Genomic DNA, 21,814 nt, shown 5'->3' with positions numbered 1-21,814 from the left:
TCCTACAAATTGCATCCCAAACTCCTCTTCAGGAGGAAGCCAGTCCAGTCTCTTCCCAAACTCCATACTGAGACTCCTAACTGGAAAATTGGGCAGAAGCCACCCATGACCCAGACAAAAACGCCAGTGAATCTGGCCAATTTCACTCATTCTTATGGACTTTTTTCTATTCCTTCATTAAAAAATTGAAAGATAAGAAAAACAGCTTATTTTTACCTGCAACTTAGGAAAATCACCATTGAAATAATAACTTTTTCTGCAACTTTAGGAAAATTTCTGTCTAACATTACAAAATGGCTCAGATTCAGTTAGTGCCAAGAAATGATGCACTTCATATTTCTTATTACCCCTCCTTCCTCTAATTTCCATGACACGGATGGAATTTACTATTATTTGTCTATATAGATAGTATGTAGAATGTATTGTTAACATGTATTATGGAAAAATATTCTAGTTTTCATGTTAAGTATGCTTTAAATTACAACTAAATATGTTTCCTCACTTACAGATGGCTTAGCAACTGAATCTAACAGGGCTGTCTAGTAAAGCTCTGCAGATGAATGCCATGCACCTTAACTATTTGTTCTCTATTCTATCATTATCTTTTTGTTTTCATTTTCTTATGTTCATTACTGATTTGTGACACTTTGCATTATGGATAAAAAATTATTTAAACTTATAGAAATTCTGGGGGGGCTTCCTGAAGATGAAGAAATTTTTATTTCCATTTCATTTTCTGCCCCTCGGTTGTCTGTTGTGGCCACCACAACCAGGTAAGTGATTTGCTGAATTTATAATTTTTTTATTTAAAAAAATAAAGCAGTTATTTGAAATTGAGATACAGAGGTTTAACAATATAAAAGTAACATCTGAGAAATCCACAAAATATATTTTAGTATGGTGTAGGTAGGTCCACCTTTTGTGATAATTACAGCCTCAATTCTCCTAGGTATTGATTCATACAAATTGTGAGTTGTTTCCAAAGGAGTTCTAACCTATTCTTTAGTTAAAACTCCCTCCAGCTCTTTAAAAGATGATGGTGGCAGGAATCAACTTCTGATATGCATCTCTAAAATCGACCATAAATTCTCAATAATATTCAGGTCCGGTTATTGTGGTGTACAAATGAGATGCTCAACTTCATTAGAATGTTCCTCATGCCATCTTTTAACTATTTTGGCTGTATGGATTGTGGCATTATCATCTTGAAAGATGACATTCTCTTCTGAAAACAGTGCTTGAACTCTCAGTGGAAACGCTGCTGGGCTGCAATTAGAAGCAGTGCTTCTATTTGCAGCTCTTCCATAGAATCCAGATCTGTACAGCTCTTGGCAGATCTGTACAGCTCTTGGCAGACAGTCTTTATGGAAACTGGGTTCTGTAGGTGACCATTGAGGCCTGAAGTAATTTTAACAGCCATTACCTTTTGATTATCTCTCACAATTTGATATAGGTTCAGGTACTGACAGTCTCTCTCAGACAACTTCAACTTTTGACCAGACCTGTGCTTTGCTGCTGTGCTTTGCTGATGATGTTTTCCCTTCTCTTTCAAAAGCAGTCATTACTTTTGAGAGTGTACCTCTAGAAACATTGAGCATTTGGAAAACTTTTGTCAATCTAGCACCTGCCATATGGTCACCAACAATTATGGCCTCTTTGAAAGTCAGAGGTTTGCCATTTATATATACATTTTAGGTTAGGTTATAGAAACAAAAAGTAACTAAAAATATTTGTGCAAGGATAAAATATCAATTCGCAGCAACAATGAAACATAAAAATATATCATGTTTTCATTGTTTATAACATGTTGAAAAATTAACATGTCAAAATGTAAGGTGTTTTCTTTATTTTGTCCAACCCCTGTATATAAATATATACCTATATATTTGAACTAATTTTTAACATCAAATATTGTGTTGGGAAGTTTGAGTGCAATATCAATAACTCCCATTTTATATAAATGAGCACTTTGAAAGTTTAATTTTGATTTAAGCAGCATTAACATATCCTGTACACTTCATAGCAAAGGTAGAGTGGTGGTGCAGCGGCTGCGAGAAGGGGAGCTGAGTTGCTGTGTTGTACCTTGGACCTCAGACCCTCTGCTGCTGCCTAATGCACTCGCTTTCAGCCCCACTGCTGAGCATCTCCTCATAGCTGGTTTGTGGAGCAAATGGATGCTCAATATTAGGGACTCAGTGTTCTTTCTGATGTGCTTATGCATGAATGAGAACATTTTTAAGAGAAAATATGAATCCTATATTTCTGCATAATACAAAGCTTGCATCACTGCAAATTTTAGACTATCACCAGTTATCTTCAAGATTATTGCTATAGGTTTTTGAGGAATTTGAAATTACTTGTCAATGTATACTTGTTAAAGATGTCAATAAAAATGTTTGTATGGTATTTTTGAGAAGATTTCTTGAGAGTTATCAACTATTGCTCAATTATGATTTTGTATGTACTAATTTTGTCCTATTAATATTTTAGCCTGATTCAAGTTTGAAAAATTAACAAGTTTCTGAGAACAGGATGACATAAAACATTTTAGCATTGGTAGGTACATACTTTTTGTGATACAAAGTCACATAGTAAATATGCAAGATAAATCTTTATTGTATTTGTAGTTGATTTAATTGTACATAAAGAGCTACCAAATCAATTTTCCTAAGGCAAGAACTTGTTGAGCTATAGGGTTTTCATTTCCTAAAAAAAATGGTCCAAGTCACCCCATTTTATGGTTCATAAAATACTAGTAGTGTAAATGTCATTCTTGGCTGTAACCAGTTGTGAAAGGCAGTAAGTTTAGAATAAATAAGCACCACCACCACCAGTCTTCTGTTCTTTGTATTCTGCACTTGCACAATGAGAAAATCCTAATAACTTTATTACACAATTGATTTGAACAAATATTATTCAAGATGAAAGACAAATTTCAATTGAATACTTTCCCAAGGTGCGAAACATTCAATTGATCATGTTTCAGTGAACAATGGAAGCCTGTATGTGCTGCCATTGTGGAGCCTGTGGCCCGAGAGTGGTGCTGGGTCACATCGGGCTGGGAAGCCTGCACTGCCAGCTGAGGATGTCTACCCTGAGCACATCTTGGATGAGGTCTTCACCATACCAGCTTGTGGTAGCAGAGCCAAACCTTCTGCTCTTGTTTGGTCAGTCTTCTCATGCTCTTCAATTATTTCAGCCTCATTGGCTAACTCTTATTTCTGTTAAAATATAGTTGAATTTTACTAGTAGGTAAGCAATTCAAATATTTTAATTTGTGGATGAAGTTAATGTGGATTTTTTCATAATTTGGTTGATGTAGGTATTGAAGATTAATTATGATACAAAAGAAATATGCAGCTCAAAAAGTTCATCCTGAGGTCACTTATCAGAAAAGGCTGTTGTGCGGAAACCATTTTGACTCTTCATGCAAGAAAGTGGCACTCTATTGCCAAGGGTCCTAGCAAACTCTCAATCCTGAAGTGCTAGTTGCTGTGATAGATGTGCACCATTAGTGCTGGAACATTGACTTGACGCTATTGATTTGTTGAGAGATCGCGCCAATGGTACCGATTGATGATGTGCCGTCCTTTGGAAAATATTGCTATGAACTTATGAGGTGTCCTTTCTAAACATGTTAAAGCAGGTAAATTATTGAAGTTCTGAAATTTTGAATTGTTCAAGGACTCATCTGCTGTTGTAATGTTTTAAGGTTCTTTTTTATTTGTTACTTGTGTTAGGAAAGTAAGTCAATTGCCTGAACTGTTTCTTCTTGAAACTTTGGCACTAACTTTTTCACTAACACTTAACACTTAGTGACAAAAGCACTTCTGAATACGTAAGTGGTTCATCATCAAACAGTAAATTGACATTTGCATCTCATTTGGAACATGAAATAAATTTTACTCCATTTTCTAGTTAAAAGAGGAAGCATCCCAAGTAGTTAAAAGTTCCAAAAGAACAATATCCTGCAACAGTGATGGTGTTTTGTTTTTTCTTATTACATTAAGAGACCTACTTATGTCCTTGACGCATTTAAATGCCACAATATTCAACATGAGTCTTTCTTATTCACAAGGTGGCAGCCATCAGGAGGAGACCTGCAGATAGCCATCATAGGGACGGTGCTGGGGGAGCTGTGTATGGTGGAGCTCACCACAGGGCGCGAGGTGGGAGGCACTTACATCACGCAGCCTGTCGCCTCCCTCGCCCTTTGCAGTGACAACGCCCTCGACACCACCAACCTCCTCGTGAGTCCCTTGCCTTCATTTCCTGACCTTGAATCAATTTATTTGATGCATTTAATGGTAGGGTCTGCAATGAAATACTTTAGCTTTAACTATCCATTGTGTAAGTTAGTTACCAAAAAAGAAAAAATTTGATTTCAATGTTAATGATCAGAAGTGACATGTTAGACTAATATATTATCTGTAAAATGAATATTGTACTCTCCAAAAGATACGTGATCAAAGCGGCCATGAGTTTCATCTGCTGCTGGAGCACCGCAGTCGGAGGTTCCTATTCCCTCTGGAGCTCCACGAGCCTGATGGAGGTGATGGCGTCTACCAGCCCTATGGTGGCGATGGTGGTGGTGGTTGTCTACCAGAGCCGCTGTGTTCGTGGCTGCCTGAGAGGGGCGACCTCATAGCTGCACCTCAGTACTCCAACAGCTCGTACCTCATATCTCTGCACGACACCAACCGCAATACACTCAAGGTTATTTTTTGTGTCGGAACAAGCTTATTTGGGAGCTTCTGATTTTCATAGTTAAACATCTGCGCAATATTTCCCGTAGTTGTCTCAGAGAAATAATTTTTATGCAATTTAAAAAATGATTATGGCGCTATGGTGCTGCTGCTGCTGCTGGTGATACTACCGTTGCTGGTGCTGCTAGTGCTGGTGCTGCTGGTGCTGGTGCTGGTGCTGCTGCTGCTGCTTCTAGTGCTGCTGCTGTGCCCGCTGATTGCGAGGCTGCAGGCGCGGTGGATGTCAAGGTATTATTTGAAGGCTGATCTGTGCATGTTACTGATTGCTAATTAATGTTAGGATGAGCTTGAACATCACCATACCAGCGTTATTCAATATTATTTGCATAAATGAGGTGAGTCTCTAGCCAACCAGTTTATCTGATAATTGATAAAATCTGATATTGAATGTGATCGCTAAGCAGTTCACTAAATAATCTGAACAATTATTTCGGATCTCGCAGTGCTAGACAGGCAGGTTTTATAACCTGTTCATGCACAGGGCCCAAAAAGAGACCACGTTTTGGAGGTCGTTGAGCTACCCGAGCAATACAAGATCCTGCGATTGCTGCCCTTTGGAGCAGTGAACCACATCCGCGAATCAGACTCTGATCTGCCGGAGACTCTACAGCAGGAGCAGGAGGAGGATGCGCAGGTGGATGAACTTCTCGCTGGCAGGAAGATGACCTACGCCCCCAGCTGCCTTGTGGTCACCAACCGCGGCTTGTGCGTCCTGCAGCTTGTGTGAGTTCTCCGTGTCCGAGTTTTCTTCATAACTCAGCGACATTTATTCTAAACTTATTGAGATTATGATGGTGTGGCCCTAATTTCGAATCAAGGAAGCTTACTTACTAATATTTCAGTAAACGGCGTCTTATTCCTCGATCGTAGGATAATTGAATTTCTTTATTATAAATCTACTGAATATCTGTCAGTAGAAACATAAAAAGCGAGAATGGATGAAATGTTGAACTTTATTTAAAGTTTTTACCCCCACTGTAAAGTTACCTAGCTCGTATTTTGAACTATTTGCGATCGCTATTCATTCAAGTTCAGTAAAGGCTTTTAATCCGGTCTTTTTTAACTCTGTTCATTTAATAACTTTACTACAGCCGCTGGCTGACATTCTCTTTCATTAAATAGTTAGAATGGAGCTTGCAGTATTCATCTCAATTAACATCAATGAAGTCTTTTAAGAATAGACACTTCTCACAATACAGCGCTGGAACATTTTGGTCCCGATGTTCTTGTTTCATTCTGACTTAGCTTTCAATAATGGCTGCCTATAAAATCTGACCAATGCTGGACGACACACACACATTATTTTCCAGGAAAATATATTCTTAATTTACATTCTTATCAACATGATTGTTGTTATGTATATGTTGTAGTGTTACAGCAACATGGTGTTGTCGTGTATATAGACGCAAGTTTGTTTGTACACAGATCAACATGGCTGTTGTAGCGTATATGTAGTGCATATCTTGCAGTGTTACAACAACATGGTTGTTGTCGTGTATATAGACGCAAGTTTGTTCGTACACAGAGAGAGCGCCGAGTATGTCTTCATGGAGCACTAGAAATAATTTCATGGAGCACATTACACCAACATGGTTGTTGTCATGTATATAGAATTAAGTTTGTTCGTACACAGAGAAAGTGCCGAGTATGTATATGTTGTAGTGTTACAACAACATTGTTTTTGTCGTGTACATAGACTTAAGTTCGTACACAGAGAGAGCGCCGAGTATGTGTTCATGGAGCACTTGGTGGGGTGTGGCAAGCCTGAGGTGGCACACCGTCTCGCCGCGGTCTTCTCGCTCGACGCCGCCCTGTACGAGGTCGCCGCTGACGCCAGGCTCAGGGAGAAGAAGTTTGCTTCAGCTCTCGTGCTCTACAAACATGCCAGGGTGAGCTTTTTCTCTTGTCAGGGTGAGCCATTCAGCATTATTTGCTGGGTTTTATGTCATAGCTGAACATCTTTTGTGTCGATTAGTATTTTGACTTAAATGCCTTTTATTTCAGATAATGGGTCATTTGTTGCAAGAAATATTTGATTGCTAAGAGTTTCCTTTATTGCACTCTTATTAAGTTTTTGGTGTAGGTACCTTGCTAAACGTAAATTAAATAAAAGTTACGGAGTGACAATAATAATCAGTCGAAACTACTTGCAATTTTTCAATACTGTTCACTAATGAAGATGCACGTTTTCAGTTCTCCCACACCCGCTGCGCCCTGAAGCTGGCCCTCTATGGTTTGACGACAGAATTCCTGAGCTACGCTGGCAAGCTGCTCTCGGGGACGCCCTGCACCGCTGAGGTATCCCTTGAGGACAAGCAGGAACTGTCGACGCTGAGTGTGGTGGCCTTCCTAGGCCAGCTGTGCGCACTCAAAGAGTCTCTCTCAGAAGCCCAAGCTGCGTATATGAAGGAGAGTCGCGTCGGGGACTCAGGTCTCACCATCGGCAACGCATCAAATGAAGAATCGAATGGGTTGATAAAAAGTATGGAAGATTTGGCTTGTGTTTCGAAGATGAAAGACGCGCCTTTGAGTAAAGTTCAAACTGAAGCGGCTGGCTTGTGCGACGAAGAAGTACAAACCAAATTTTCAGCTCTCTCAGTTGCTGCCGAAAATCCCAAATCAGCTACTGCTCTTGCAGACGCTCAAACAATCGATGGATCTCAATTTATTGAAAGTGGCATTAAGAAGATGAACGAAGCGAACGAAATTCATAATCTAAAAGGTTCCAGCCTGCAGATCGTGAATGGACGTGACGCTGAAGAGAGTGTCCCGGGTGACGTAAGGCTGATTGAGGGCGCTGCTATTGGTGCTGTTGGCACGAGCGATGTTAATAACGTAACCAGCAACGTTGATAGCGTTAGCGTAGGTCACAGCCAATTATCTAGTCAGGAAACTAGTCCCGTTAAGTCTAAGATTAGCCTATCAAATAGTATAACAAATGAAACAACTAGAGGATGCCTTTCTAGTCCAACTATAACGCCAAGAAAAGCTGCCGCACATTCGGCTGTCAACAAAACGCTTCAATCCGAGTTTGTTTTAACAAAATTTTTAGTTTTCCTTAAAAGAAATCCTCATTATGATCCTCTGTATTGCTTGTGCTTGGCTGTTGAAGCTTGGAGATGGGAAGTTGTTCAATATTTGTGTTCTGCGCGCGGTCTTTTGCTAGAAAAACTTTGTGTCTTGCTAGACAACTGTACGTTGCCGCTGATAAGTCGCAAGTCCGACAACCCTTGGAATTGCAGCACGCCTTTTGAAGAGAACTTAACAGTGAGTTGCTTCGTGGATCGTGATCAGGAGACCGGCTATCTTCACTGCCTCACTGACCCCATGCTCAGGAATGTGCTTATGCTAAAGCATCGTCTTGCTTGGAAGCACTACAACAAGTCTCTGCAACTCCTACCTTCCCTGTCCCTTCCTCTTCTCCTGAGACTAGCTTCTCTCTACGACCCCAGCCACCCTTCCCTCGCCGCCTTCCTCGCAAGTCCTCAGGTCTACACGTCCTGCCCCTACACACAGCACTGCCACCTGGAGGCTGAGCAGGGACCTCCCTCATTGCGCCACGTCGTTCACTTGTTCCTGAGTTTGCTGATACGCATCAACGCGTTGCGCGGCTGGCGGTTTGCAATTGACTTCGTCACCGCTCTGCCTGCGCCGGCTATGGTGAGAAAATCAAATACAGAAATATTATACACGATGAAACATATGAGTTTCAGTACTTAGCCGTGTTTTTGAAGTTAGTAAAGCTATACTTTGAAATAATCTTGAAAAATGTAGCGGTTTTCAACTTGCAAATATCCTTGTTATTATAAGCTTTTTCCTTCTCTCAGCCTAGTCACGCGATTGCGGGAGGTGATCTCTTGCCGAGAGGAAAGCTCTTGCTGTGCTGCGGCTTCAGCAGCAGCGCGGCCGCGTTCAATGGCCGCCTCTACTGTTGGGGAGCTGCTAAAGGAGGGGTGCTGGGGTTGGGGCTCACACCGCGCCGCATACCTGCTGGGGATGACAACAATGCTGACGCTCATCTACGACCCCAGCTGAAGCCTTCCCCACTCATGGCTGAAATTAAGGTAACCTTGCCCACTCATGGCTGAAATTAAGGTAGCCTTTCCCACTCATCGCTGAAATTAAGGTAACCTTCCCCATTCATGGCTGAAATTAAGGTAACATTCCCCACTCATGCCTGACATGAAGGTAACCTTGTCACCTCATGGCTGAAATGAAGGTAACCTTGTCCACTCATGGCTGAAATTAAGGTAACATTGTCCATTCTTGGCTGAAATTAAAGTAACCTTCCCCACTCATGGCTGAAATTAAGGTAACCTTCCCCACTCATGGCTGAAATTAAGGTAACCTTGTCCACTCATCATAACACACTCACCATACCATACACTCATCTTGTCCACTCTCACCATAACACATTCTGGAGTGACATCTGTGATCTGCTCGACTGCCCCCCTCACCTTCACTTCTCTCCCTACCAGGCACGGCAGCCTGAAATTCGGTAGCTTGTGCCGCAATTAGGCGGACAATTACCGGCATCTCTATCCATTTCACTGCAACGATGCAGCAGCGATAATTTCTTTCTGTCGTGGTTTTCTGTTGACATATACGAAGATGAAGTTAGTGGAGTTGTTCTGCATGGGCTGTTTAATTGATTTTCGTAATTCAGGTTTGACAGACACCGGCTTGGCTAACGTGTTGACCCTAAGAGAAAATTTTAAAGTTATCAGTCTGAGAGCAAACCCTATTTTCTTGTATGAAGTAATACTGCTGAGTCTAAATTTTATATGTTCTAATAATGAGACTTGGGTACTTTTGTATTCAATGTTTTGGAAGCACTTTCTTTGGGGGTTGTCTCAAAGAATTTATTACACATCGTAATACCAAGACAACATGGTGTCTTCGAAGTAATGTTTTGAAACTAGCGGAAAATATGTAATCTCTGAGACTTGTCTTGCATTTATTCAGGCCCTGAACGAACCTGACGGGCCAGTGTGCGACAGCTCGCCTTTATCGCCGCGCCACGCTCCTGACGACGCTCCTGCAGCGGCTGTAGGAGGCGCCGCGGCCTGCGAGGAGTTGATGGAACCTCTTCTGGTCGAGGGCTTGGCCCACAAGTCGGTCGTGGCTGTGGCGTGCGGCAGGAGCCACATGCTTGCCCTCACTACGTCAGGAGTGTACGGCTGGGGCAGCAATACGTACGGGGAAGTGGGCACAGGATGCCCGGGCAGCGTCCTGCGTCCTGTGTTGCTGTGCGCCCCTGCCTTGTTGCAGTCCTCGGTCACCGCCCTGGCGTGTGGTCAATACCACTCGCTCGCGCTCACGTCAAGTGGCAGGGTCTTGTCGTGGGGCTGGGGTGTGCATGGTCAGCTGGGCCACGGCGACGTCGAGGACCGCAACAAACCCTCGCTTGTGACGGCGCTGCGCAAGAGGCATGTCGTGGGCATCGCTGCGGGCTACGCGCACTCGGTGTGTGTGGACGACAAAGGTTGCGTGTATGCGTGGGGCTGCAGCGTGTACGGCCAGTGCGGCACCGGTAACCTCGACAAGATTACCTCCCCTAAGGGAGTATCATTGCCTGCGCCAGTCACCCATCTCGCTGCTGGCTACTTCCACAACTTGTGTGTCACGACTGAGGGAGAAATTTGGTTCTGGGGATGCAATCCAACCGCTTTAAAAGTTCAGGCTCATATCCAGCGACGGTCACGAGCAGCTAAGACTCAAGAGGATGCTGCAGAAGGACAGAAAAACGGTGAAACTGTTCCGAAAACCTGCACTGATACCCAAGGACTTGACAAAACTGTGGATAACAAGTCAACTGGTCTATCGAATCTGGTCCTGTGTGCTCATGCCGCTCCCAACGGTTCTGTGCCGGGCGCTCATGGTCAGCAAGCTCGACAAATCCCACCGTTAAATTTGAAACCCTCGGGCATTAAACCATCGGAAAAGAGTGAATCTCCTGCAGGAAGTGGAATTCAAGACTCGCCCGATGTAGATGCCAATACCAGCGATCGCTCTTGCAATGATGTGCTTTGTGTCAAGGATGAAGCTACAGTTCATTCACCTATAAATGGTTCGAAATTATCTTCTGAGAAACACGGCAGGTTATGGCGCGTGGGAGAAGTTAGTTCTAGCAACACTGTCCCTTCGTGTGACCCTGAGGACATGGCCCACCTTCTTCCCACCCTCGTGCCCATGCCCCCCAACTGGGGTGAATGTAAGAACCTTAGTGCTGGGGCTCAGCACTCAGCGCTGCTCACGACTCGAGGAGAACTCTACACGTGGGGACGTAACCTCTGCGGCCAGCTCGGTGAGGCGCGATACTGTCAAGATTCTCGTGTATTATTTACTGAATTATTATTCTCAGTATCATGAATCATAAATAAATATTTGTCCAAATTTACAGTTTGGAGTAAGCTGAGCACCGTGTAGGTGTGGACGAATCCACGGTCAACTGGTAGTTTTAGAAAAAAGTCTTGGCGACTTATTATCTTCTGAATCAAAATAATTAATTTTTCCTCCGACGACGATACGCATGTAACTGTTTAGTATTTTTTTTACGACCAAATGAAATGTGCATTTCAATTATATACCTTGTTTTTATTTTATTTGTTGACATCATTAAGATCGAAAATTTTGTTTTAATGTAGAATTCCCTCCGTAGATTGATTTATTTCTCGTTAAAATTATTAGTTTCTGTTACCTTTACTTCATTTTTATTTATGATCTCATATTAAATTTTAATGCAAATATACCGAAATTCTCCCGCTCTTCTTTTGTGCAATTGTTTAATTTGTCGCTGGGGTTTGGAATAAGTCTGTCTAGCGTATTAATTAAACTATACATACGATCCTCTCTAATTTCAATAAATTGGCAATATGATTGCAAATTAGTTAATATTTATGTCGGTTGCAGGCACGGGCAACCGACAGGAGAGCCCGCGCCCCACGGCCGTGATGAAGGAGCTCGTCGTCACCGCCGTCGCTTGTGGCGCCGACTGTACCCTGGTCGCTGACGACAGCGGCCAAGTCTGGGGGTTTGGATCTAATTTTCACTCGCAGGTAACGACCAAGTAGTAAGAGAATCTTTTCGAAAATATGAATTATTTGATAACTATCACGGAGGTCTGCCCATCGTCAGTATGCGTTATCCGAGTGGGAGCGCTGTATAAATTTTCCGTCAGTTTGAATCACCTTACCTGACTTTTGCTTTCGGCTTTTAATCTGTCATGTCAATATGGTTTTCATGTCGAGATCCAGTTGTAAGTAACTATCGAGGACGAATGTCGTCTATTCTTTGTCATGATAAACTAATTGTTCTCTCTTGCTGTGGTCGTTTTTGTTGTAGAATATTGAGCGATTTGTTAGAATGAATTGGTAAACTAATGAAAAGAAGAGTGAAACATTCTCTGCTGCTTTTTTCAGTACTAGTACCTCATACGTCTAACTTATTAATAATATTGCAAATATCATCGTCTCTTCATAATGATGGGCAATTGAATTTCAAATCAGTTGATGTTTTTGACGACGTATGAGGTACTAGACTGTGAACTCTGTGTTGCAGAGGAAAGGCCATCCATTACTGCTTAAAAGATAGCAAGCCATTTTGGCAATCTAATATTGGATTCAAAATTTTGAGCCTTGAGCCTTCCAATATGGTGATTCCGTCCACCAAGTTCTCTGCGATATTCCAACACGATCAGTATTGTGGACTTGCGCTGTAATAGCCTCTGAATATTTCCAATGCTAGGCTCCATGCAAACAACCTGTTATTCAAAAAGTAATATATATATACTTAGTTAATTTAATGGTGTTGCTTAGGAGGTTGTGTGTGTGACAAGTAGCAGGTAGAACCACGACGAAATTTTTATTCATGACAGCAGCAACACGATGCGAATGCGTGATGTGCCAGTCGAATAAATTGCGAGGATTTCAACTCCACAGCTGATGTCCTAAGAGCAGCCGATACATGACGACGATGTTTCAGCCGCTCTTCTAACTAACTGAAGCACACCCACAAATATACGATTGATTAATATGTATATACGCAAACTCGCACATGTTACGTATAATGTGTACATGTGAGCTCGATCGGGCTATGAAATGTTGAGGATCCAAATATTTACTGTAAGAAGTCTTTTTAATAGTTCATCGCAAGTTATGTATCAAATATATGTAAGAATCACGAATGTCTGGCGTGAAATTCTCAACACTATTTCTCGGCATTACCGTGCGCAGCTGGGCGGCATGGCTGCTAAAGAATCACGAATGTCAGGCTTAAAGTTCGTAACACAATTTTCTCTCAATTTCTGAACTATGCGCAGCTGGGCGGCATGGCTGCTAAAGGTGCTGGCGGAGATAAGGGACAGCCTGTGCGCGTCTTCACCCTCAAGACGGCTAAGAGGATACTCAAGGTGATTCCTGGAGTGGGGCGAGTCTTACGGTCTGGATGTTGTTGGGATAATAGAGGTTGCATAACTTTGCGAGCGCACAAAGTCTGTTATTCATGCTTCTTTAGAGCGTATTATATATGACGCAGAACTGGATATATTTCATGTTAAACACTTGATAATATCTTAAGGTTGCTGCGTCTTTATTTCATACAGAAATTGCTTCATGTTTAAGAGTTCACTGGAAGCTTGGCCACTGTTCACTGTATCGAGAACCTTTCGTTATGAAAGAAAACTCATGTTAATTATTATTAATTTCTACCTCGTACTCAGGTACATATTTTCTATCAACCATTTCCTTTACGGTATATCTGCTATTATTCTTATTTTGATCATGACCACACTACAACTATGAAGGCTTCGCAGGTTCCCCACAGCGTTCACTCCAACGTGGAGGTGCCTCGCCCGGTGCCCGGACTACCGTCAGTTGCCCCCGAGATGCCGCTCGAGGAGGACATGCGCACCTCGCTGCAGGTGACCAGATTTGCAGCTTTTTATCCTTCAAGTTCCTTCCTTGAGAAACTTTTTAAATGTAATGTCTGTTCCATTTGTTCTAAGATTTATTCATACATGCTTCAAATTCTACTTCTATTTATGCAGTTCTAGTGGCGAAGGATTTGAGAATGTCTATAGCTGTTCATTTCCACCATCTCCGAGATGATAAGATCGTTCAGCATCCTGTGATAATCCGGATACGATTAGAACATTCTGGATTTGATTTTCCCTATGTAGATTTGTTGGCTTGCTCAAACTAAATTATTATGAACATGAAGCTTGACGTAAGCTAATACTTGATTTGTTCGACTACTCAGCTGGAGCGATGGTTACGAGAGCTGCGCTTCTCTGAAGACGTTGCCCTCACCAGCGGCAGCCCTTCTCCTGCAGCTTACGGAGCTGAAATTTTGCAGCGCGCTCTGCTGAACTTACACCAGCACTACGACCCCACTGACGTGGTGGACCAGCTCAAAGCAGCTGGGGCACACCAGGCAGCTGGTGCTGTTTTCTGTGCTCAGCTGGACCACGCTTCAGCCATGCAGTGCCATCTGGGTGCAGTTTTTTCCACGGACTCTGAGGATGAGTGTGGAGACCGCGACAAGGTCGCGCTGCAGGTTAGTGGCGTTCGTCGCTCTGTCCCTGAATTGTGACTTATTTTGTGGTAGTGAACAGGTCACGATCTTGGCATGAGGATTATTAATGATCAAATAATAAAATTTCCAGTTGATCATTATTAATGCAGCCTTGGGCTGAAATGTACAACCGGCATCGTCTAATCTTTATGTCTCAATTTAGCATTCTATTTGTAATTTACTTGCTATTATTTTAAATTCATTATTGATTCATTTCACTGACCATTGATTTACATGCCGTTAAAATTTCCAATGGACTTTACCGAGCTCCTTGCCTCGTAGGTGGTGCAGACTTACCTAGACGATCTCTACGGCGACGGCGGCGATGTAGCTGCTGTAGCTCCCGCTGCTGAGTCCGCATTGCTGTACTTCCAGCAGCGCGGGCGGCCTCTGGGGCTGCTGGAAGAACTCCTGCTACTGCACTTCCCTGCCCTGCTGCCTAATCTTGCTGTTGCGATTCTCAAGTAAAAAACGTAGCATCAAATTTATTTAATTGTATGGAACGCATCACTTCTAGCGTATTAAGTTGAGTGTCTTGCGTCCGCTATTTGGTACTTCAGTAATAGTTTTTTGTTTATATTTTCCAGTGGAGAAAGTGGTTGCATGGAATTTAAGTCGAAGGTAATGTCGGGCATTTTAATAGTTTATTCATAAATTTTTCCCTCGATATTTGTACAGAGCTAATGATGATGGTGAGTCTGCGAGCATAATGATCTCGTTGCATTCCGTTGCTCAGTTTTAAACGTCTTTCCTCTTCGGCTGTGAATGATGGTGATCGTTCACTGGTACCAGTCATTTAATACCAGCATTCTATTGATAATCTCATGTGCATTTGTTAACACGTTAAGCGCGGCATGACCTATCGGTGGGTTGCAGGATATTTATTCTGGACCAACTCCGCGATTTAGTTTTTTTTTCATATTGCGTTGGCCGGTAAGAATAGCAGTACCACCTCATTAAATTTAAAAAATACAAAAAAAAAACGAAAATTAAATTTTCGCACCGGAATATACAAATATACTAGTACATATTGAATTATAGACCTTTTTGTCCGCGGACTTGGCCGTTTTAGGCCATCTGGTTAACGTGGATACCGAAAGTATAATTGTACAGCCACGTCTGGCGTAGCCGCCTAAGTAACGTCTGAGGCTGACGTTACTGCAGCAATAGTGATGTCGTGACAGGTCAGATCTGAGCGGCTGTGAGTCGTTAGTCGTGTCCTGCTAGCCCTACTGTGAGGTAGCACCAAAGCTCGCTCTGCTTTGCCGACTCACGCGCGATCTTGTAGCTGCTAGATCTGGTGGCTGTGCCGTGAAATATTCATTAAACTGTATATTAACCAGGAATCTGTTGTAACGCTGGTTTTTAAATAGTAAACGTGCCTCTTTTTAAACAGTTCTTTATTGAGAATAAAATTTTTGTTTTATCCATGTTAACTGTAGTTTTATTGAACAATAGGAACCAAGTGCAATAAAGTACCAGCGACAGAAACTTTATTCAAATTTTCATTTGTAACAAGATAGTAACCGGCGTTTAACCGTATAGCTCGTGACCGTATGACAACATCGAAAAGTTACACCGACGTCCGATGACACGGCTATGTTCATGCACTGGAGGAAACCCGTGAGATCTATGTTATTATTCTTTGTATCTATCTTCTTTCAGATGCATGAGAGTAATATTATTGCTATATCATGTGTGATATTTTTCGTTCTTGAACTTAACAAGGACTGGCCTTTTTTCAGAGATGATGGCGATGACAGTTTGGTGTCGCATCTCACCCCAAGTTTCTGCCTCAAATTAACAGCTGCTCTGAACGAGAGAATTTCACGAGGTAAGACATGCAAAATTTTCCAAAAATGAAGATCTTACTTTCTTTGAGCGTTCAAAAAGCGTTTACAAAGAATCTTACTTTTTTGAGCGTTTAAAATTATTATATAGCGTACTAACGGAAATATCACATCCGTGACCTATGAGCAGATATCACTCAGGTGTTTATCGTGTGCGTAAATAGTGGCAAGTAAAGCGAGGATCGCTATTGAGTTTTTACTCAATCATACAACCGCTTTCTGCAGAATCCTGCATAAATTTTATATTGGTACCTGATTATCATATACAAGTTAATTAAATATGTTAATTAGTTCCCAAGTGGTGAAATTAGTCGATCAAGTTTCTATATTATTGTGGTTATGTTGTTCAGACCCCAAGCTGCGACTGCCGAAGTCTTCACAGACACAACTGCTGCAGACCGTAGTAGACCCTGCAGTGCTGCGCGTGTCAGCTGACACTGTCATGCAGGCTGCTGCCTCCCCTTCACTCGTTGTCTTCTCCTGCCAGCACGCCTTCACCCCGGAAGACCTTAAGGTCGCTCAGCTCACCTTTCAGTCTCAATTCCTTGTTTAGAATTCTAAGAATTTTATAGTTTAGAATTCTAAGAATTTTATAGTTTAGAATTCTAAGAATTTTATAGTTTAGAGTTCTAAGAGAATTCTAAACTATAAAATGTTATAGAATGTTATAGAATTCTAAGAAAATTATAAGAAAACCCCACGTGTTCTCAATGGAAATGTCACATAGAGCAGCTGCATCACTAGTTTAAATATGAGGATGTACGTTTAACCCATCCTTGCGGCAGCATTTACAAGTTAGATATTTAAACCCTAGTTGCTGAGTTGAGTTCTATACATTTTTTAAAATTTATATGAGTCATTAGATGAAAATATTAAAATTACCAGTTTCGTCGACTGAATTGGCTATTCTTGTGTTCGGTACTTTTAGACAGAAAAATTTCTGCTTTCATCTCGATAGTAGTTCTAGTAAAGAATCGTTATGGCGGCTGAGGCTCTACAATTTTCCAGTCCGGAAACTTATCCATGTACCATCTAGAATAATAAAAGGGTATATATTAATAAAAGTGATTAATTAACACTGAAGGTTGGCTGGAAAATGTTGTATCCTCTACATCTAGTTGAAAGCACCCGGATTGTGGGCTCCCATATTGGGGAATTCATGATGTATCTCTCGAAGAAAACTGAGTTACGATGATGTTGCAGGAGCGGGAGTTGCCGGAACTGGCGGCGGCCTGCGCCAACATGGAAGGGATAATGGGCGCCGCGGCGCGCCAGCTTCTCTCCTGCTACCTTCAAGATGACGACGAGAACAGCGAACGGCAGTCCGTGGACCATCTCACTCGTGGCGATGTCAGTGATCGCTCTGTTGATGACATCGTCACTCGTAGCCTGGGTGTTGTTGGCACTGAAGTCACTGGTGTTGTTGACGGTTCAGATCTCCCAGCAAGCAACTTACAAAATGTTACTCCGAAAAATACGAATGAAATCGTAGTTTCTAATGAACTCGGCGTAGAGCTCAAAGATGGCAGTGAGCGAGAAAAATCTAATAAGGTGTTCAGCAAGAGCTCTTCAGACGCTCAAGGTGAAGGAACGGCGTCGTGCACACCGTGTCCGGCCTGTGCGCTCACTGAGCTGCTGGGCGGAGTAAAGCCTTCCGACCTGAGCAAGTGATACCAATGTAGTGAGCTGTCAACGTGCGTATCTGCACCAAGATCTATTTGATTCAGTAATCACTTACTGACTTCCCGTATGTGTTCTTATTCAACGGCTCGATTATTATCGTCATGCCTTGTTAATTATTTCTATGTAACGAGAGAAAAGGAATATATGGCGCGATTCTGCGTTATTTTTCTGCTGCTTGGTACTGAAAATGCGTTGCAAACATCAACCGCGAACGTCTCTACAATGATTGTTGGCCATGATCGTCGGTAAAATATCGCGCTGGCCGCTCCTGATGATTGCACCGCAGACTGTGATATCAAAACGCGGATACTGACGGCCAATCATTATTCTTGTGTAATGATCTCTCATTATCTCAAACAAGTTCATTTTAAGCAACATCTTCATTATAATATTCGATAGATTTAATAAGACATTGTGCAATTTGGTATGGAACTCCTACCGACGTGCCGTACTTGAGTGCTGGTGATCTGCACTTGCGTTATTCGTGAACATTTTTGCTATTTAGGGCATGAAATTTTTATGTAGTGTTTGACCTTCTCTAGGAATAAGTTTATGCGAGTGTCGCTTCGCGTCTCAAGTGCCTGTTCATTGAAGCTTTACTTCAAATTATCGCTCTTGCTGATGGAATGAGCAGTTCTAGAATTGCTGTCTTGGTTGATTGGTGCGTGGCAGCCAACGGAACTCCTGCTATGGAGTTTTAGAGAGGAACGAGTGGATAAATCTTCAATATTCACTTGTGGTGCATGAATACTAGTGATAAAGTGATGCTGTTTCTTGTGATCCTCACAGCTTTGTCAGCAAAGATATAAATGGGGTCTACTTTGTTTTACCCGGCATGATTTCCATGAAATTTTGGAAAAATTTATTTGACTAGTTATTTCTGTGTGTGTTTATAACAAAGTATTAACTTTAGGAGCAAGAAATCGTTATCATCTGTTCTCCGCGGGAGGATTTGGCAGCTCATCTCGCGTCATGGCGTAGATCCAGATATTGAGTTTTAGGCTAAATAATTACGAGTGAGAACTTAGTTTGAATGCCTCGTTTTGGTTCTGGTGAACTCGTATTTTATGCATTAATAATATTCGAAGATGTTCAATTTTTTTTTCGTAATCGATGTTCAGTGCTGTTATAGAAGTAAGCTTATTTCCCTCATTAATATTGTTATAGACTTTAATTGCACTCAGTTCTTATAAGTCACAAATTAGCAGCTGCTACAAGTATTGGCGCATTTGCCTTCAGCTTTGCTGGTGAAATCGAAGCTCTCTTGGGTTCATTAGAAAAGTCTATCTTAATGTCTGCTCTGCTGCGTGCTCGCCGTGGAGCCAAAGAAGGAGTTTTTTGCGGTTCACTATCACATTTTGAGTGTTAGGTTTGGATATACTAGATTCTTCAGTCTTCACTGATGAATGCCCATAAGCAGGAGAAAATAATGTGAAAGAATCAAGACCTGAATGGCCGCCATGGTTGACGCACCTGACATTGACGGTAGAGGCTGGGCAATGGAATGAACCTTCATTTTTCGGGTTTGTTATTAATTTTAGTGGCATTTATCCATTTCCTTTGTTAAGTTGAAATGAATTTTAATGCTATTTAAAAGTATCGCACGCATATACATAAATATAGTCTCTAAAATAAATTTCATTGAAATGTGCAGATTGTTTCTTTAGTTTTCAGTCGAGTTAACGAACTTCGCATCTGTCACTCGCCATCTAAAATGTTTCTCATTGGTCTAAGTGTCATTGTATTGTTTCTTTGCACTAAAACCATTTGCGTTGCGGACATTTTCAACTATCAGGCGCTAAATTCGAGATATTTCACCGAAAATGGAAGGACGGTCTCAGGATATATACTATGACTTGATGTCTCAGCTGTTTATTGTCATTCATGTATTTTAAGCCCATCGAACTGGGCAGTTTCTACCTCTAATGGGAGGTTTCAGTTGACTTCATACATTCTTGGAGAATAGTCTTCTCATGAGTGCACAACTAAGTCCAAAGTGCCTAGTAAATGATGAAATAATCGATCGTGTGAGCCACAGTTAAATTTATGTGCATTATTTCGTTTAATATTCCGACTACCAGAAAGCTTCATCAAGCTGTGCTTGTAATCATATCAATGAGAACGAAGTTCAGTCAATTGAGGTTCGAGTCTAATTTTACATGTAGAACGCTTCTAATTAAGTCACCTTCAGCATGGTTAAATTTTGTATAACGATGAAGTCAACTCGTGAAATCCCATGACTATTATTACAATACTATGTTTAATGTTAGGACTAAGGATACTTATTGCTGTCTGTGTAATTTGGATAAAATACAGGAATGGTTTCAATAAAGTTCAGCAGGTTAAGAACTAATAGCGTTCTGGGGGCGTAAGTTGCCGCTTGACTTCATCCAAGATATATTCTGCCTGTCATCGAGTTTTTACGAAATTCGAAACGAAACGAAATTAGAATGTACTGATATGAAAGCATTACACTTCGAATGTATTTTCATCGTCATTAGGAAGAGCCATCTACGTCTGTAATTCTCGCAACCTTTCCCTTTATTTTTTTTCGATGCCTCATCAGTCCCGAAATAATGCACTCACACACTTTGGAATGGTATACTCTTCATGGAATCAATTGAACTGATCATTTAACTGCTGTAATTTAACGCAATTTTATATTCACTTCAGAGTAAGCTAGTCAGCTGCAATTGTGGGCATTTTTAGAGCCAGTATTTTTTACCAAGAAATACGGCAAAATAAATAAGTTCTGTAGACAATTCAGTTCAAGAAGTCTTATTGCCTGGTTGACAGAGTGACATAAAGGGATATTCATCATCTCATGACCTTGGTGCTATGGTCTTTTACACCCTGGTATCTCTGAAAGTATTTCGTCAGCAGCACAAATAGCTTAATGCAAAAACCACTGCCTCTGTGTAACGTGAACGGCTGCTCTGGACTTACCTCCGGAGCTGGTGATATTCGTCACCGTTAAGAGTTTGTTGTGTTCGCTAAAACTTTCTGTAATATTTACATCAAAGGATTGAGCTGCAATCTCGTGCAATCAAGGACAACTTAACCTTCATCAATATATTTGGATATTCCAGGAGATACTTTCATTGCGTTCCTTTTAGACAATTGAGAGGGATCTTTTGAACCCAAACTTCATCGATTGAAAGTGCTCACTTGAAACGATACATTACTTAAAAGAAAAATGAATCATTACATATCCCATTGTTACGGGAAGATAAGGATCCGATATTAGATTAATTACATACATTGTGACACATTACATCTCTTCTGACCCTCAAAAGGAGGTCCACAGCTCCCTCTTTCCACACGGAAGAGCATAATATAATGTACGATATTATGCTAGGGTCCGGGCAGAACTGTCAAGGATGATCACATGGTGAGTTCGGAAACCAAGTTTGTACTGTAAATATTTCCAAAGTTGAAACCTAGTTAAGCAGCATTTATTTGAGGTTCCAATGTAGACGATATTAGGATAAACCTCATCGCATGGTCAGTGACGATCGCACCTGTCAGTACGTGTACAGTCAATACAGATTGCAGAACTTTGGCAGAGACTGAAAGTTGTCCGGGGCTGCCGTCAGTAGCTGAGGACACAAAGCTCACATGCAGGATTGAGGTAACTATCAGCAGAAGCAGTGATAGAAATCTGTCCTGCAGAGTGCAGCGCATTGTAAAATAGATTTCTTGAAGACGATCTTACCTAAAAGAGGTTATCTAATGACAAAATAAAGTCAAACATTGCTTTTTCTTCTTTCATTGGAAACGATTATTTAATAAGAATAGCACCCTAAGTAAGCAAGTAGTAGAATGGTTTACTAGCGCTTCAGCTATCAAGCTATTTCGCGTCGGAGGTCAAAAGTTAACATCGCCAGCGAGGCGGAAGGTCTCGATTATTCAGTCTCAAATTAATCATTATTCACAAGGGGC

At 41.6% G+C, this 21,814-nt stretch overlaps 1 protein-coding gene across 1 annotated transcript; it reads left to right on the top strand.

Annotated features, from left to right (window-relative positions):
* The first annotated feature begins 508 nt into the window (after positions 1-508).
* LOC108678380 lies at positions 509-20,960 on the top strand. The gene is made up of 19 exons (XM_018166785.2): positions 509-773; positions 2,024-2,157; positions 2,987-3,167; positions 4,079-4,250; positions 4,459-4,716; positions 4,926-4,994; positions 5,248-5,489; positions 6,481-6,655; positions 6,960-8,426; positions 8,594-8,830; positions 9,732-11,073; positions 11,679-11,824; positions 13,087-13,176; positions 13,579-13,686; positions 14,025-14,321; positions 14,622-14,803; positions 16,085-16,173; positions 16,540-16,703; positions 17,393-20,960. The coding sequence occupies exons 1-19, from the start codon at positions 655-657 to the stop codon at positions 17,858-17,860; spliced, it is 5,940 nt and encodes a 1,979-aa protein (XP_018022274.2). The 5' UTR covers positions 509-654; the 3' UTR covers positions 17,861-20,960.
* The last annotated feature ends 854 nt before the right edge of the window (positions 20,961-21,814 follow it).

Source organism: Hyalella azteca, unplaced genomic scaffold, assembly GCF_000764305.2.
Source record: "Hyalella azteca isolate HAZT.00-mixed unplaced genomic scaffold, Hazt_2.0.2 contig14447, whole genome shotgun sequence".
NCBI classification, from domain to species: domain Eukaryota; kingdom Metazoa; phylum Arthropoda; class Malacostraca; order Amphipoda; family Hyalellidae; genus Hyalella; species Hyalella azteca.
The sequence above is the reverse complement of the archived record's forward strand: the minus strand, read 5'-3'. Positions and strand labels throughout refer to the sequence as shown.

Excerpts from the sequence above, each read along its gene's own strand:
- LOC108678380 (XM_018166785.2), top strand. The coding sequence starts at position 655 with ATGGATAAAAAATTATTTAAACTTATAGAAATTCTGGGGGGGCTTCCT. Across the intron at positions 4,717-4,925 it reads CCAACCGCAATACACTCAAG|GCTGCTGCTGCTTCTAGTGC; the intron begins GTTATTTTTTGT and ends GGTGCTGGTGCT. Across the intron at positions 8,831-9,731 it reads CACTCATGGCTGAAATTAAG|GCCCTGAACGAACCTGACGG; the intron begins GTAACCTTGCCC and ends GCATTTATTCAG.